This window comes from Anser brachyrhynchus (genome assembly GCF_964034855.1).
Source record: "Anser brachyrhynchus genome assembly, chromosome: 21".
NCBI lineage: Eukaryota > Metazoa > Chordata > Aves > Anseriformes > Anatidae > Anser > Anser brachyrhynchus.
In genome coordinates, this window is record NC_137714.1 from 5,590,290 (window position 1) to 5,603,713 (window position 13,424).

At 47.2% G+C, this 13,424-nt stretch overlaps 1 protein-coding gene across 11 annotated transcripts in view; it reads left to right on the forward strand.

The window, feature by feature from the left end:
- RERE (arginine-glutamic acid dipeptide repeats) overlaps positions 1–13,424 on the forward strand; it is a 232,806-nt gene that overhangs the window by 213,849 nt on the left and 5,533 nt on the right. For 7 of the 11 annotated variants that reach the window (XM_080563755.1, XM_080563751.1, XM_080563754.1 and 4 more), the window contains 8 exons: positions 1,348–1,510; positions 3,634–3,726; positions 4,489–4,688; positions 5,844–6,005; positions 7,421–7,534; positions 8,178–9,562; positions 10,365–10,587; positions 11,760–12,483. In XM_080563755.1, the coding sequence (XP_080419881.1) occupies positions 1,348–1,510; positions 3,634–3,726; positions 4,489–4,688; positions 5,844–6,005; positions 7,421–7,534; positions 8,178–9,562; positions 10,365–10,587; positions 11,760–12,483 (3,064 nt within the window). The remainder of the gene's footprint in view (positions 1–1,347; positions 1,511–3,633; positions 3,727–4,488; positions 4,689–5,843; positions 6,006–7,420; positions 7,535–8,177; positions 9,563–10,364; positions 10,588–11,759; positions 12,484–13,424) is intronic. The other 4 variants (XM_080563757.1, XM_080563761.1, XM_080563753.1 and 1 more) reach the window with 1 other exon arrangement.

Sequence of the window (13,424 nt, forward strand, 5' to 3'; positions counted from 1 at the left end):
TGCGGTGGAGAGCAGCAGCATCAGTCCCGGTCTGGGGCAGAGCAGATTAAAAATGCATCTCTCTGCCTTTTGCCAGAAATCAGAACTGCGGTTGTGTTCTTTCCTGGTGCTTCTATTTTTAAATTAGGCATTGATAAAACTCTTTAAGTGTCTCAAATGTCAGCAGTTAACGTCTAGAACAACATCCTCCTTTTGTCTTACAAGTGTTTCGGTGTTACAGATGTTAGTTATGGCTGTAATTGCTTGTTTGAGGCCCTTGGGAGAGTTTGGATTAAGGGTGTGTCTTTATTAGAGTCAACTTGAGTGATCTGCCCAGAGTAAAGGCTGCAGGATTTCCCCACAGAGAGCGGGCTGAGGTTATGTTATTAGATCACATAAAATGCAGTTCAAAGGCACCCTTTTTGTGGGCAATTCAGGTATGTTTGTTCTGATGTTGATTTTCAAGGGGCTGGTTAGAACTTCTCCATTTCCTCTTGCGACTTGAAAGAAACAACACCTTTTTACCTTAGAGGCAGACAAGTCGCCAGGAAATGATGGGGTTTCAAAGTAAGAGAAAAGAGATTAAAACCACATGCTGTTCTTTAGTTCGGCGTCGCATCCGCTAGTTTGAATGGCAGCCGCTCCAGTTTTTGAATGTAAGCCAGGTTCATTATGCTATGGAATTATCGCTCATTTCTCTAGGTGAGCTCTTTTAACTGCTTAATTAATTTAGATGTGGGCATATATATTCAAATTAAAACACGATTTGCTGTGGTATGGTTGAGTGTTATGGTTATAGACTTCTGTTGAACGTGTTTTTATTCTAACTTTCAGCTCCTTAAGCAGCAATCTGTTAAAATACCTGTATGTAGGATGTAGGTTGGCAAAATGGCCGCGTCTGTTTGCATCAGTCCTTACTCTTTCTGTAAATACCAGAGAACTCATAGTAGTCATCAGGGTTTTGTTCTGACAGCTACTGAAGGATGGTACCGGTGTGGACGCAGAGCCTCCCGCGTGTGCAGGATGCTGCAGCAAAGCAAGGGCACCCCCTTCTGAACTGCTGAGCCCAGCAGTGCCAGCAGCATCCAGGGCAGGCTGGAGAGCTGGACCAGCACCCTGTCTTTTCTAGTAGAGGAGGAGGAGGTAGAGGGGGGTGAGGAGGTACTTGCTTACTTCTGTTCCTTCCCTGCCAAAAGCAAGCAAAAAACATTGAGAGGTTTTCTGTTGGATCTAAAGAATTCTTTTGTCTGGCTGAAATGCATCGTGAAATACAAAACTACACGTGCACGTCCATAGAGCGAAAGGAAGGAAAAAAGCTGACAAGTCAGGCTTGCATGCCCCTCTAACATATTCCTTCTGTATTTGCAGGGAGAACTAATCACCTTCTATTACTATTGGAAGAAAACCCCTGAAGCAGCAAGTTCTCGAGCCCACCGTAGGCATCGAAGACAGGCTGTGTTTCGGAGAATTAAAACTCGAACTGCTTCCACTCCAGTCAACACTCCCTCCAGGCCCCCCTCCAGCGAATTCTGTAAGTGGAAGCTAAAAGCAATGCATTTATCTTTGTTTAGATGCAGGGAGCAACAGCAATGTAATGGTGCTGTACCTTCGAGTGAACGCAGCAAGGAAATGGAGTTCAGGCAGCTGCTCTCTCCTGTTCCTATACGATTATGCTGGAATGTGGTAGGCGGCTTTGATCAGCAAGTGCTGTGTATTGAATTGTCTTGGCATTGTGTTGCACCTTCTCCAGGCCTATTACAGTAATGGGAATGAGAAAATGTGAAAAGAAGGAAGTCCTATCCCTTTCCATCCTTACTTGGTGACCCGTACCTTCTGCTTCATCGTGGTCTGTGCTGCAGTCAGCACTCCTGTATCGTAATGTCTGAGAAGTACTTCGGCCTTGATTGAAGCAGAAGGTTCTAAACAAAGAATAATTACCCAAACCGGTGAAATGTGCTGTGTTGCAGAGGATTATGATTAGTAATGTCCATATGGATATATCAACCTATACCCTTATGTAAAAGGGTGAGGTTAGCTCGTGATTTCTAAGGCTTTCTGTGAACTAAACCCAGCACCTTCTAAAGAAAAGGGACTATCTGGAAGTCTGGAGTTGGCCCAATCTTGTTAATAGGGGAGGCAGAGGATGTGGTGAGTAAGGCAGGACAGAGAATTGTGGGGAGGGTAGTAGTGAGGTAGTAAGAGACAGCTATTAGCTGCTCTGTGCTGAAGGTGATAGGATTTATTGCTGCTTTCTGTGCACACAAGTGCGGATCTTGACTCTTACCAGCTCGATCCAAGACACTCAGCACTTCATGTGGCTGAAAGGTCCCGTCCGTATGCAGCTGACTGCAGAATGAAAGTGAATTTAGTAAAAGAAACCAAGTTCCAGCCTGATGCTAATTTTGGAGTCAAGGTTTAAACACTTGTGAGAATGAATGTAGAAATTGTGGTAGTGCCAGCAGCTGCTGTTATTAAACGGACCTTGCGTTGATTAGAAGGGTAATGAGTTGATGACGAGCACTGGTGGCAAGTACTATAACTCCCTGTAATGTGCATGTATGACAAAATATCCTCTCAAAACCTTTGGAAAAACACTATTCTTGCATCAAGGACTTCATTCCTAATTAAAGATGCGAACAAAAGAAGCCACACATCAGAATGATATCCTAGACAGGGTGTTGTACTTGTGAGAAATTATAGATCCATTACATTGTGAATTTATAGCAAGTGGCTAGAAGAAGGCAGTACTCTCAGTAAGGAAGGATTTCGTTGTGAGTTGTTTTAGAAGATGAGGAAGGGTACAGTTTTTGTGGTGACTGCAGATTTTCAGTGGTTTAAGTGATGCTTTTTAGCTCACAGCATTGTAGTCAGATAATGTATTGTATGCTGCTTGCCACAAAGGAAGGTGGCCCTGGCCATATTCTCCACTTCTTCAAAACACAACATTCTTGAAATGTAATTTTGCCACTGGTTACAACTCTCAAGGAGGCTTGCAGTAAGAATTGGAAAGCTGGTAGTATCCTTATGGTACCTCTCATCCAAAGGAATCACAATATGTTTTGCAAACTGGTACGTTATATGCAAGCATCATCTCATCCACGCACTAAACACATCGAGTTCTTGGGTCAAATATAGTCGCTGTGTAAGAGAGTACAACAGCAGTCCCCATCTGATTTAGAAGATGAAGTTTAAAAACAAAATAAAAAACAGAAAGGCAGCCACAGTCTCTGTCCAAGAAATCTAATAAGCTATGAGTTAGATATAGAATATTGTGTGGTTGTAAATTTGACTGGTTTTAGGTGCAAACCTCCTTTCTCTCATAAACTGTGCTTTAAGAACACAGCTTCCCCCAGCAGCACGAACTGTATTTGAACAAGTAATTGGAAAAGTATCATATAGTGAATCAAAAGTTCTGTGAATTGTATCGTTTGGTGCGTTCCTGGAATGCCTTTTTAATCTGTAGGCTGACCAGCCCTGGCCTTGTTAGTTTGCAGAATCCGATAGGATGGTCATCCAAGGCAGGATGCTTGTAGGAAGTCACAGACTTTATGTAAGAACTGTCATTTTATTAATGGTTATTTCAGCCAGGTAGGCAGAAACAGAAGATCATGCTGGATTTTTTCCCTCTTCTCCCCTTTTTATTTACTTACTCAGTGGACTTGAGCTCGGCCAGCGAAGATGACTTCGACAGCGAGGACAGCGAGCAGGAGCTGAAGGGCTACGCCTGCCGCCACTGCTTCACAACCAGTACGTACCTGACTCATTGCTCTATTTCCCTCCCCTCTGCTACTGCCTATCTAACCCAGGTTCATCCAAGCCAGAGCCGTTCTTGTACGTGTACAGATGTTCAAAAAATGGAGTTGAATCAGCTAAAATAGGCAGCATTCATAGCAGAGTTAATCATGATTTACTATTGCAGTGACAGAGGAGAGTCTTGGGAAGTAGCCATTTTGACAGTAAAATCTACTACTATATAATCCGTTTGTGATATAGCAAATGGACATTGAACTGTGAGTGTCACATACAAAAGTTAATAACACTGCACCAGTGCTCCTCTGCAGTGGCTTCATTCCTGTAAGTATTCCTGATGTTTGGGCACATGCACGGCGTGGTGAAAGCCCCAATGTAAGGGAAGGAAACGAGAAGTTCACAGCTCAGTTCTCTTTCAGAAGCCACAGCTTTGGAGAATAGTAGCTGCCTGTTAGTTCCCAGGTAGAGCAGATGAGACTTCTCTTTGTTATTGTCAAAGTTGCAGTTGCCTAAGTAACCAAATAGTTTTTAAATGGAGCACTGAAGGAGATATGTGCTGGAAGACAGACTAAGCCTGCAACAGGACAAAGTTTACTGGAGGTTTCCAGGACATAGCTGCCTGTAGAAAAGCAGATACTTTTCTAGTTGTTGTGTGCCTTTTTTTCTTTTCTCTTTTTTTTCCTTCTAATAATGTAATTTGCTTGTGCTGAATATCTAGTAGATAGCGTATATCTAATCTGTCGCTTTTCCTGTCCCAAGCCTCCAAGGACTGGCACCACGGCGGTCGAGAAAACATCTTACTGTGCACCGATTGTCGCATTCACTTCAAAAAATACGGAGAGCTGCCACCTATTGAGAAACCCGTAGACCCTCCACCCTTTATGTTTAAGCCTGTCAAAGAGGAAGATGATGGACTTAGTGGAAAGCATAGCATGAGGACAAGGCGGAGTCGAGGCTCGGTAAGCTTAACACTCTTGGTTCCTTCGCATTTCAGCTTCTTCTGTAAAGAAGGGGTGTTGGCTGGAGGAAGGTGGTCTGAAATGACCCTTGTTTCCTCTTTTGTGCCTGTTTGCCATGGCACGTGCCTGCTGCTGGGTTTGTGTATGTGAGGGTGGGATTTGCTCACAGGATGAGGCCGAGGCTTTCGTTACAGATTTTGTACTAGTTTACCCTTCCAGCTGCGTCCTGTCAGAGGTAAACCCTTGGGCTTGTTTTAAAGGAAGAGCTTAAAAAACTTCAGTGCTATTCATGTGGTCCCGCTGGAGTTAGTCAGTTGCCTGCAAAAAGCTGACGTTGGCTCCTGTGGTTATTGTGCTCTCACAGCGGTTTTACTCGCTGTGAAATGCCAAGATCCTTCCTGTGTGCAAGTCATTTGTGAGAACTTGGATGGCAACTCTGGCTAATTTAATGTTTGCTTTGGGTTTGTGGTGATGGCTTTTGTTCCTTGCCCTCCCCTCTCCATTGTTCTGGTCTTGCTGATATGACCATTGCTTCTAAATACCTTGTGAGGCTACATGATCAGGTAAGGTTGGCTTCATTGGTTTTATGGTAGCCTGTCATCCAAAAAACTGCTACACTGGGAGGGAAACAGCATTAATTACTGGAACATACTCACCTGTGATTCCTATGGACCTGACAGATCCATTGCATAGCAGGGACAAAGTGAAACAAGTTGGTTTTAGCAACTGGTCTTGACTGTTTGAATGCCAACAGATGGACTTCTTTTATGGAACATTAGGGTCACCTCCCACCTCATCCTGGGTGTGTATGCACACTTACAAACTTGTGTGCGCATTTTATGAAGAAAATTCAGCATGCCAACAGCAGCATCTGTGGGAACATCCCTAGACTGTTCTCATTTCTAGCAGACACTACTAAATAAAATAACCAGCATTTAATGTCTTAGTGGAGGCATATTAAGGATTTGCCTCTTCTACTTTGAAGCCCAGATGAACTTTCAGCGAAAAACTGTAGAAAGGTTCACTGCTCTTGGTTTGTCATCTTTCAAGTTCTTACCAGGAGTGCTCTATCCATGTCCTTTCTGTAAGACAGGAGAAAATAAGAAGTTGGCAAGTGTTAACTTGGATAAACCTTTATTCTTGTTACACAAATAGATGTCTACACTACGTAGTGGTCGTAAAAAGCAGCCAGCCAGCCCTGATGGTAGAGCCTCACCTATTAATGAAGACATCCGCTCCAGTGGCCGCAACTCTCCTAGCGCTGCCAGCACCTCCAGTAATGACAGCAAAGCAGATTCGGTGAAGAAGTCCACCAAGGTAAAATTTCCCCCTTCTTTTGCGTTAGGACCGGACACCTGAGGCCCCTTCAACTGGCTAAATACGATGCAGATTCTAGGAGGCCAGGGAATCTGTCAGTGACCTAGAAATTCCTACTTCTGTACATAAGCAAAAGATGTAATGGTACATCTGACTGATGCTTTGTTCCCGTGCTTATGGATGTGTAGCGATAAAAGCTGTTGAAGTATCCCCACGTAACCTTACTGCTCTCATGATAAACTAATCCTTCATTTTCAGATGCAAATGCAAGCGTTAGGCTCATGGAGGTAATACAGATCAGAAGTGCTATATCTGAGACAAGTAGACAGTTTTGTGTTTTTTTTAAGCAGTACTTAATCTTTATTTATAAAGGAATATGAATATGTAGTAATTGAGACTACTTCTGGTACTGTTTTTCTGTATGCAATTTGCTTGATTTTCAGAGCAGGCTGACAGTTCAGCCTCTTTCAGTAAGTGCCTTTCCGAGAGAGTACTGAAGAAACGCGGCTAGATGAGGAGGGAAGCTTGCATTAAGCACTGTAAATTAAAAAGTAGCAAGTTAAATATTTGTTTAAAAAAAAAAAAAGGAGCGTGGGGCAAGTTGTCACTTGACAATACTGAGAACTTAGCAAATATGAAGGAAGGTTAGGTAATTGCAAGGTTTGTAAATGCATCCCAGGCCATTAAAGAAGGCAGGAATCTTGTAATAGATACTCCCTGGTAGCCCTGTGCTGGGGGGTTAAACCTCTCAGAGTATCAGGAGTAAAGACCCTCATTTAGTAGAAGGAGGCTTACCTGGTGCCTGTCTGCTGCAGAAATTCTTGCTCCATCCTCTGTTAACTGCTGGTGTTGGTCTCCTTTACAGTATACTGGGCTAGTTTATCTGATACAAGTTCTTGATGGACTCGATTCTGCAAAGCTAAAGGTGGAAAGACAACTGTTTTGTTTAAAAAAACACTCCCTCTCACTCGAAGCTTGAGACAGCAGCGGTGTGATGAGGGATGCTTTACAAGTTACTTGTTCCTGCTAGTTTGTGTCAGAAACGTCTGCAGCCCAAACTGTCCCTGGGTTTCTGCCTGCAGAAGTGAAATTGTAGCCTTGTTTTGAGTCCTGGCTTAAGTTTGACCTCCAGAGGGAGTGGTTAGAGCATAATGTAGGTGAAGGGCTTCTGGGAGCTGCTGCTGGCAGATGAGGGAAAGCAGCAGCAGCAGCTCCAGGACAGCTTCCCCTGCAGCCTGTAATTGGACAGAGCTTAGGTTGGTGTCACATACTGACAATCCCAACTTCTGATCAGTTCTGCTCCCTAGGAGCCCTTCTCATTTATTTGTACTAAACATGATAGCGCTGGCTTGCATTCAATTTACTTTTGCACTTCCATTACTGGTAACTGCTCTGTTCTGCTTCATTTGTGGCAGAAAATCAAGGAAGAGGTATCTTCTCCCCTCAAGAATTCCAAGAGGCAGCGGGAGAAGGCAGCGTCTGACACAGAGGAGCCGGACAGGTCCAGTGCCAAAAAATCCAAAACTCAAGTGAGTCCCACAGAAGAGTATTTTCACTTTGGGGAACAGTTTCAGAGTGGGAGGGAGTGCAAAGCCACCAACAAACCAAAAACAGAAAATCAATTTAAGCCACAGCAAATTTTAACTTAATCTGTGGCTGGAAAGCAACCCGTATTGTAACGTGTTCCTTCTGCTGGAAAACTGTGGAACAACACAGGGTAAGTTCAGGACTCTTTGTGCTCGTTTGTTTTAGGATCAGCCATATAGGCACATAGGTGATTTATTTCTACACACACACCCCTCAGTTGTTGTTTTTTTTAATTGGCATTTGTCTTTGCCTCTTCTGTGATGAGTTAGAAAAAAGAGCACTGGAGTTCTTTTAATTTAATGGTATCAGTGCTCAGCTGAATTACTTTTAGGTTGCCTTTTCAACACTTAGCTGACAAGGTTCACTCCATGGATAGGAGTATGTCCGCACGCTCCAGTCTGTCCATCTCTCTCCTGTGCTGGGGAGCCCAGAACTGACAGAGTACTGTAGTGGCATTGCCTCTGCTGCTTTAAGTCCTGTGAGATTCCAAGGGCGGTACTTGCTCTTTAGCATAGATCACAGGCTGGTCGTGCTCTGTGTGCAGCTTTCTCACGCGCGCTGGTCTCTCTTCCCTCTCTCCTGCAGGAGATCAGCCGGCCAAACTCTCCCTCGGAGGGCGAGGGCGAAGGCGAGAGCTCTGACAGCCGCAGCGTCAATGACGAGGGGAGCAGCGATCCCAAGGACATTGACCAGGACAACCGGAGCACGTCACCCAGCATCCCCAGCCCTCAAGACAATGAGAGTGACTCGGATTCATCCGCTCAGCAGCAAGTGCTGCAGGCGCAGCCCCAAGTGCTCCAGGCGCAGAGCAGCTCCGGCCAGGCTCCTCCTCCCACGCCACCGATATCAGCCCAGCTACCAGCAGCGCTGCCAGCAGCCTCGAGTGCTGCTGCAGCTCCGCCGCAGGTCTCGCCGTCGGCATCCCAGCCCCCCAGCCAGCCCCAGGCCCCCGCACCGCCACCTCCTCATTCTCACATCCAGCAAGCCCCAGCTTTGCACCCGCAGAGACTGCCGTCACCCCACCCGCCCCTGCAGCCTTTGAGCGTGTCTCAGAGCCAGCCTCCTCCTGCCTCCTCGCAGCCCCACTCGCAGCCGCCGCTCCACGGTCAGGCGCAGCCCACCCCTCACAGCCTGCAGGCCCAGCCCCTCCTGCCTCATCCCGTGCCTCCCCAGCCGTTTTCGCTCCCCACTCAGTCGTCGCAGTCTCAGGTTCCCCTCCAGACCCAAGCGCCGTCTCACTCGCACTCCGCTCTCCAGGTCCAGGTGGCGCAGCCCGCCCTGCCGGCCGCGACACCGCTGCAGCAGGCTCAGCCTCCGCGGGAGCAGCCGCTGCCCCCCGCCCCCATGGCCATGCCTCACATCAAACCTCCCCCTACCACCCCAATCCCTCAGCTTCCCACTCCTCCGTCCCACAAGCACCCGCCTCATCTCTCCGGCCCTTCTCCGTTCTCCATGAACTCCAACCTGCCTCCGCCACCTGCTCTGAAACCCCTCAGCTCCCTCTCAACTCATCACCCTCCATCCGCACACCCGCCGCCGTTGCAGCTGATGCCTCAGAGCCAGCCGCTGCAGTCGTCACAAGCCCAGCCTCCTGTCCTGACGCAGAGTCAGAGCCTTCCCCCATCTGCCAGCCACCCCCCCTCCGGACTCCACCAGGTATCTTCCCAGCCGCCCTTTTCTCAGCACCCGTTTGTCCCCGGGGGCCCGCCTTCCATCACCCCTCCTTCTTGCCCCTCCACCTCCACGCCGCCTGCTGTGCCCGGCATCCCGCTGCAGACTTCCATCTCCACGTCAGCAGCTTCTAGTGGAAACGTGCCAGTGGTGACATCCTGCACGCTGCCACCCATTCAGATCAAGGAAGAAGTCCCGGATGAGGCTGAGGAACCGGAGAGCCCTCCTCCTCCACCCCGCAGTCCATCACCGGAGCCTACCGTGGTGGATACGCCGAGTCACGCCAGTCAGTCGGCCAGGTATGGAGGTTGTCAGCAACCTTCTTAATTCCTTCCTTAATGCGCCGTCTTTCCTTGTACATACGCTTTTGGGTCCTTGTACGGCCATGTCTCTCTTGCTTGGTGTTCCAGTGAAGTTCAGGTATCACTAACCTTGACCTGGAAGCAGACCCCACATTTAATTGCCTTCCTTTTGGGCAAGAAAATAGGTTTTTAAAGGCTTCCTTCTACTGTACAGACTCTGCATTAAGCAGTGACTGTGCTCCCTGCCACCCTTCCCAAAGATAGCTAAGATCAGAGGATTCAGATACACCAACCTTCCTGCCTCCCATGCGTATTTTTTGCAATAACGCTTCCTGAGTTCCATGAGGGGAGATTTTGCATGGTTAAATTCTCCTTTGTCTACTAGTTGCCGTCCTTTGGTTTGCTGATCAGTTTTTTATTGCAAATCAACCAAAATCTTGGCTATTTACGCTGTGGGAGAAACATTTTAAATGCGTGTGAGAAATGAGCTTCTGTGAGAGTTGAGTGTATTTTACACGTGCATCTTGGTAGCCCTTGTTTTGAGCGTGATTTTGCTGTTTTTCTGGAAAGGTGCTGCTTCAGCCAGCATATTCAGACAGGGTAGCACAGGTTGTACTTGTGAGAGGGGCTTTATACTCTATGTAGTAATATAGTACAATTAATTTCTGTTGTGGGTTTCAGGTAGTGCCCTTGTAAGCATAGGGTGATAACTTTTTTCCCCTCTGTGACATAAAGCTCTTAAACCTGAGATTCTTCTACCCTTGCCAGAGTTAAACTCTTCCTGTTTTGTTTCTCTCAGGTTCTATAAGCACCTGGACCGTGGCTACAACTCATGCTCAAGAACAGATTTGTACTTCATGCCTCTGGCAGGATCCAAACTGGCCAAGAAGCGAGAAGAGGCCATTGAAAAGGCCAAAAGGGAAGCAGAGCAGAAAGCGAGAGAAGAACGGGAAAGAGAGAAAGAAAAGGAGAAGGAAAGAGAGAGAGAGCGGGAGCGAGAAAGAGAAGCGGAAAGAGCTGCGGTGAGTTTATTTGGTAGCTGTTGGAGGGGGTTGGCATGGTGGCATCTGATCTGGATGGTCACTTTCTTCTCTTTAAAGGAAACGGTGAGTTTCTACTCTGCATCCATTCTTGGCGTGCGGGAAGCCAGTGCAGCTGGTTGTAGCTGGGCCAAGCGTCTACATCACTTGCAGTGCGAGTTGGGATACGAAAAGCAAGCCCTCCGCATGTGCAGATCTAATGAATTCTTTTGTGTAACTTCCGCTACCTTTGCAGTGCAGGCACAAGATTGCTGTCTGCTGAAAAGGGATCTGAAAGCTTTTTAAATTTGAAGTAAACTTGATTAAAGGCACATCAGTTCTTTATCCTGGGAAGACCCAAACTCCAGTCTCAGTATAAAAAGCCAGTGCAGCTAATCCTTTTTTTTTTTTTTGTGGCCTGTTGGAAAGGAATGATTACATCTGGGCCCGCAGAATTGGGAGGTTGGTAATGCATTACTGATGCTGAAAAACAAGGTGCTGCAATCTTCCCAAGTGCTTTTCAGAGATCTGAATCATAGCTGTGTGTCTCTGTAGAATCGTAAAAGCGAGGATGTAGCATCTGTCCATTAAGGGATATGTCACGTATGGGAACCTGGCTTTATTTAGGGGATACAGATCCTTGGACGGCTGCAGGGGTAAACTGTGCTTATTGCCCTCCGCAGAAGCGCTGTGCTGCCCTTGTACATGTGGGGAGAGCAGGATGCAGAGGAATTCCCGTAGAAGGAGTGGAATTTGTTGTGCTGCACATCGTGGAGATAAGTTTCCTTGGGTTTAGTAAGTTTTGGGATACAAGCGGGTCTGGAGAGCAGAGGAAGAACACGCTGCAAACAAGACAGGCCGTGTGCAGTGCCACGTAGCAGGCAGCCTTTGCCCAAAGCTGTGACACGTACCGTCGAGCTGCTTCTCTGCTAACTGTAAGGCAGTTAGTGAGCTTTGAGGCTGCCACTCCAAAGTAGCTATCTTATGGCCTTACAGGCTAGACAGAATCCATTTCTTCTCCAAACCACAGGGGAGTGAGCACATGTAACAGGAGTCAGAAGGCTCAGCAGGCTGAACTTGGCCCCTCCTGGAGCTCGAAGCACAACAAGGGAAGTGCATGCTTGTGTTCTTAAGCCCGGTGTGTTGAACTAAAAATCTCTTTTTTTAAAAATCAGCAGAAGGTGTCCAGCTCTTCCCATGAAGGCCGTCTTGGGGAGTCTCAGCTCAGTGGGCCAGCACATATGAGACCTTCATTTGAACCTCCACCGACGACCATCGCTGCCGTGCCACCATACATCGGTCCAGATACACCTGCTTTACGAACACTGAGCGAATACGCCCGTCCTCACGTCATGTCACCAACAAACCGTAATCATCCCTTCTTTGTCCCCCTGAACCCCACCGATCCGCTTTTGGCCTACCACATGCCTGGCCTCTACAACGTGGACCCCACCATCCGGGAACGAGAGCTGCGAGAGCGGGAGATCCGGGAGCGAGAAATCCGGGAAAGGGAGTTGAGAGAGAGGATGAAACCTGGCTTTGAGGTGAAGCCCCCAGAGCTCGACGCGCTGCACCCAGCAACTAACCCCATGGAGCATTTTGCCAGGCATGGTGCACTGACTATTCCCCCAACGGCAGGACCTCACCCGTTTGCTTCCTTCCACCCGGGTTTGAACCCGCTGGAAAGAGAGAGACTTGCACTGGCAGGCCCGCAGTTACGGCCTGAAATGAGCTACCCTGACAGACTGGCAGCAGAGAGAATACACGCCGAGCGGATGGCATCGCTGACAAATGACCCATTGGCACGGCTCCAGATGTTCAACGTTACGCCTCACCATCACCAACACTCACACATACATTCGCATTTACACCTACATCAGCAGGATCCTTTACATCAAGGTGAGCCCCGGGACCTGGGCTGAGCAGGTTCCTAGGGAGCCTCTCTTGAGCAGTAGAATTGGAATTTCATGTAACAAAATCTCTTTTTATTTTTTGATACGATGTGACTTTTGAACAGTATAAGGTTGTGATACATGAAATGCAAACCATTGTTTTTTGGAAGGGTGCAGGGCAATAACACAGTGATGAAGTAACTGATGGTAACGGTACAATGGTCTTCATGGAGACTATATGGCCACTGTAAAAGGCTTGGTGTTTAGGAGCTTTTAAAAACACAGTGAGAAGAGACTTCATCTCTAGCCATTTGACATGCCAACCACGTAGCCTTAGTTAATTTGAAATTGCCTGTCACAATTTTCGGAACCATCTAAATTTATTGGTTGGCATCTTTTAGTTACAGTGCATACTTACGTGTAGAGAAGTTTTTCCCAAGGTATTTAGTGGTGTCAAAAATGAATTGGTGCCTTGTTCATTTCTAAAGTAAGCTACATGGTTATTCCTCTGAGCATGTCAAGAGTCTGGCACTAAGCAGAATTTTTCTGGTTTTCTGGTAGTAGACTGGAGAGAACATAGCAAGCAAGGCATCAGGTGCAGTAGCAGCCAAGTAAGAAAATGAAGGAAGTCCAAGTACTCAGAGTGCAGCTCCTGGTGCAGCTGGGTACAAACGTACTGTCTGTGCAATAAATATAGCATGCTTTGCCTTGGAGCATATGCATTGAACATGGCTGGGATGTCTGCTTTTTGGAGTAGGGAAGGAATTTGAGTGCTGGTGCAGAACCTGAGTTGTACAGCAAGGCCATCAGCGGTGTCTTGTGAGATGAAGTGGTGGGAGGGTTACAGGTGGGAGATGATAGCTGTGAGGATCAGCCTTCTTAAAGCCATCAGCTGTGGACTTTGGTTGGGCCTGTGCAAATTATGGACTGGCACGGTTTCAGGCAGGT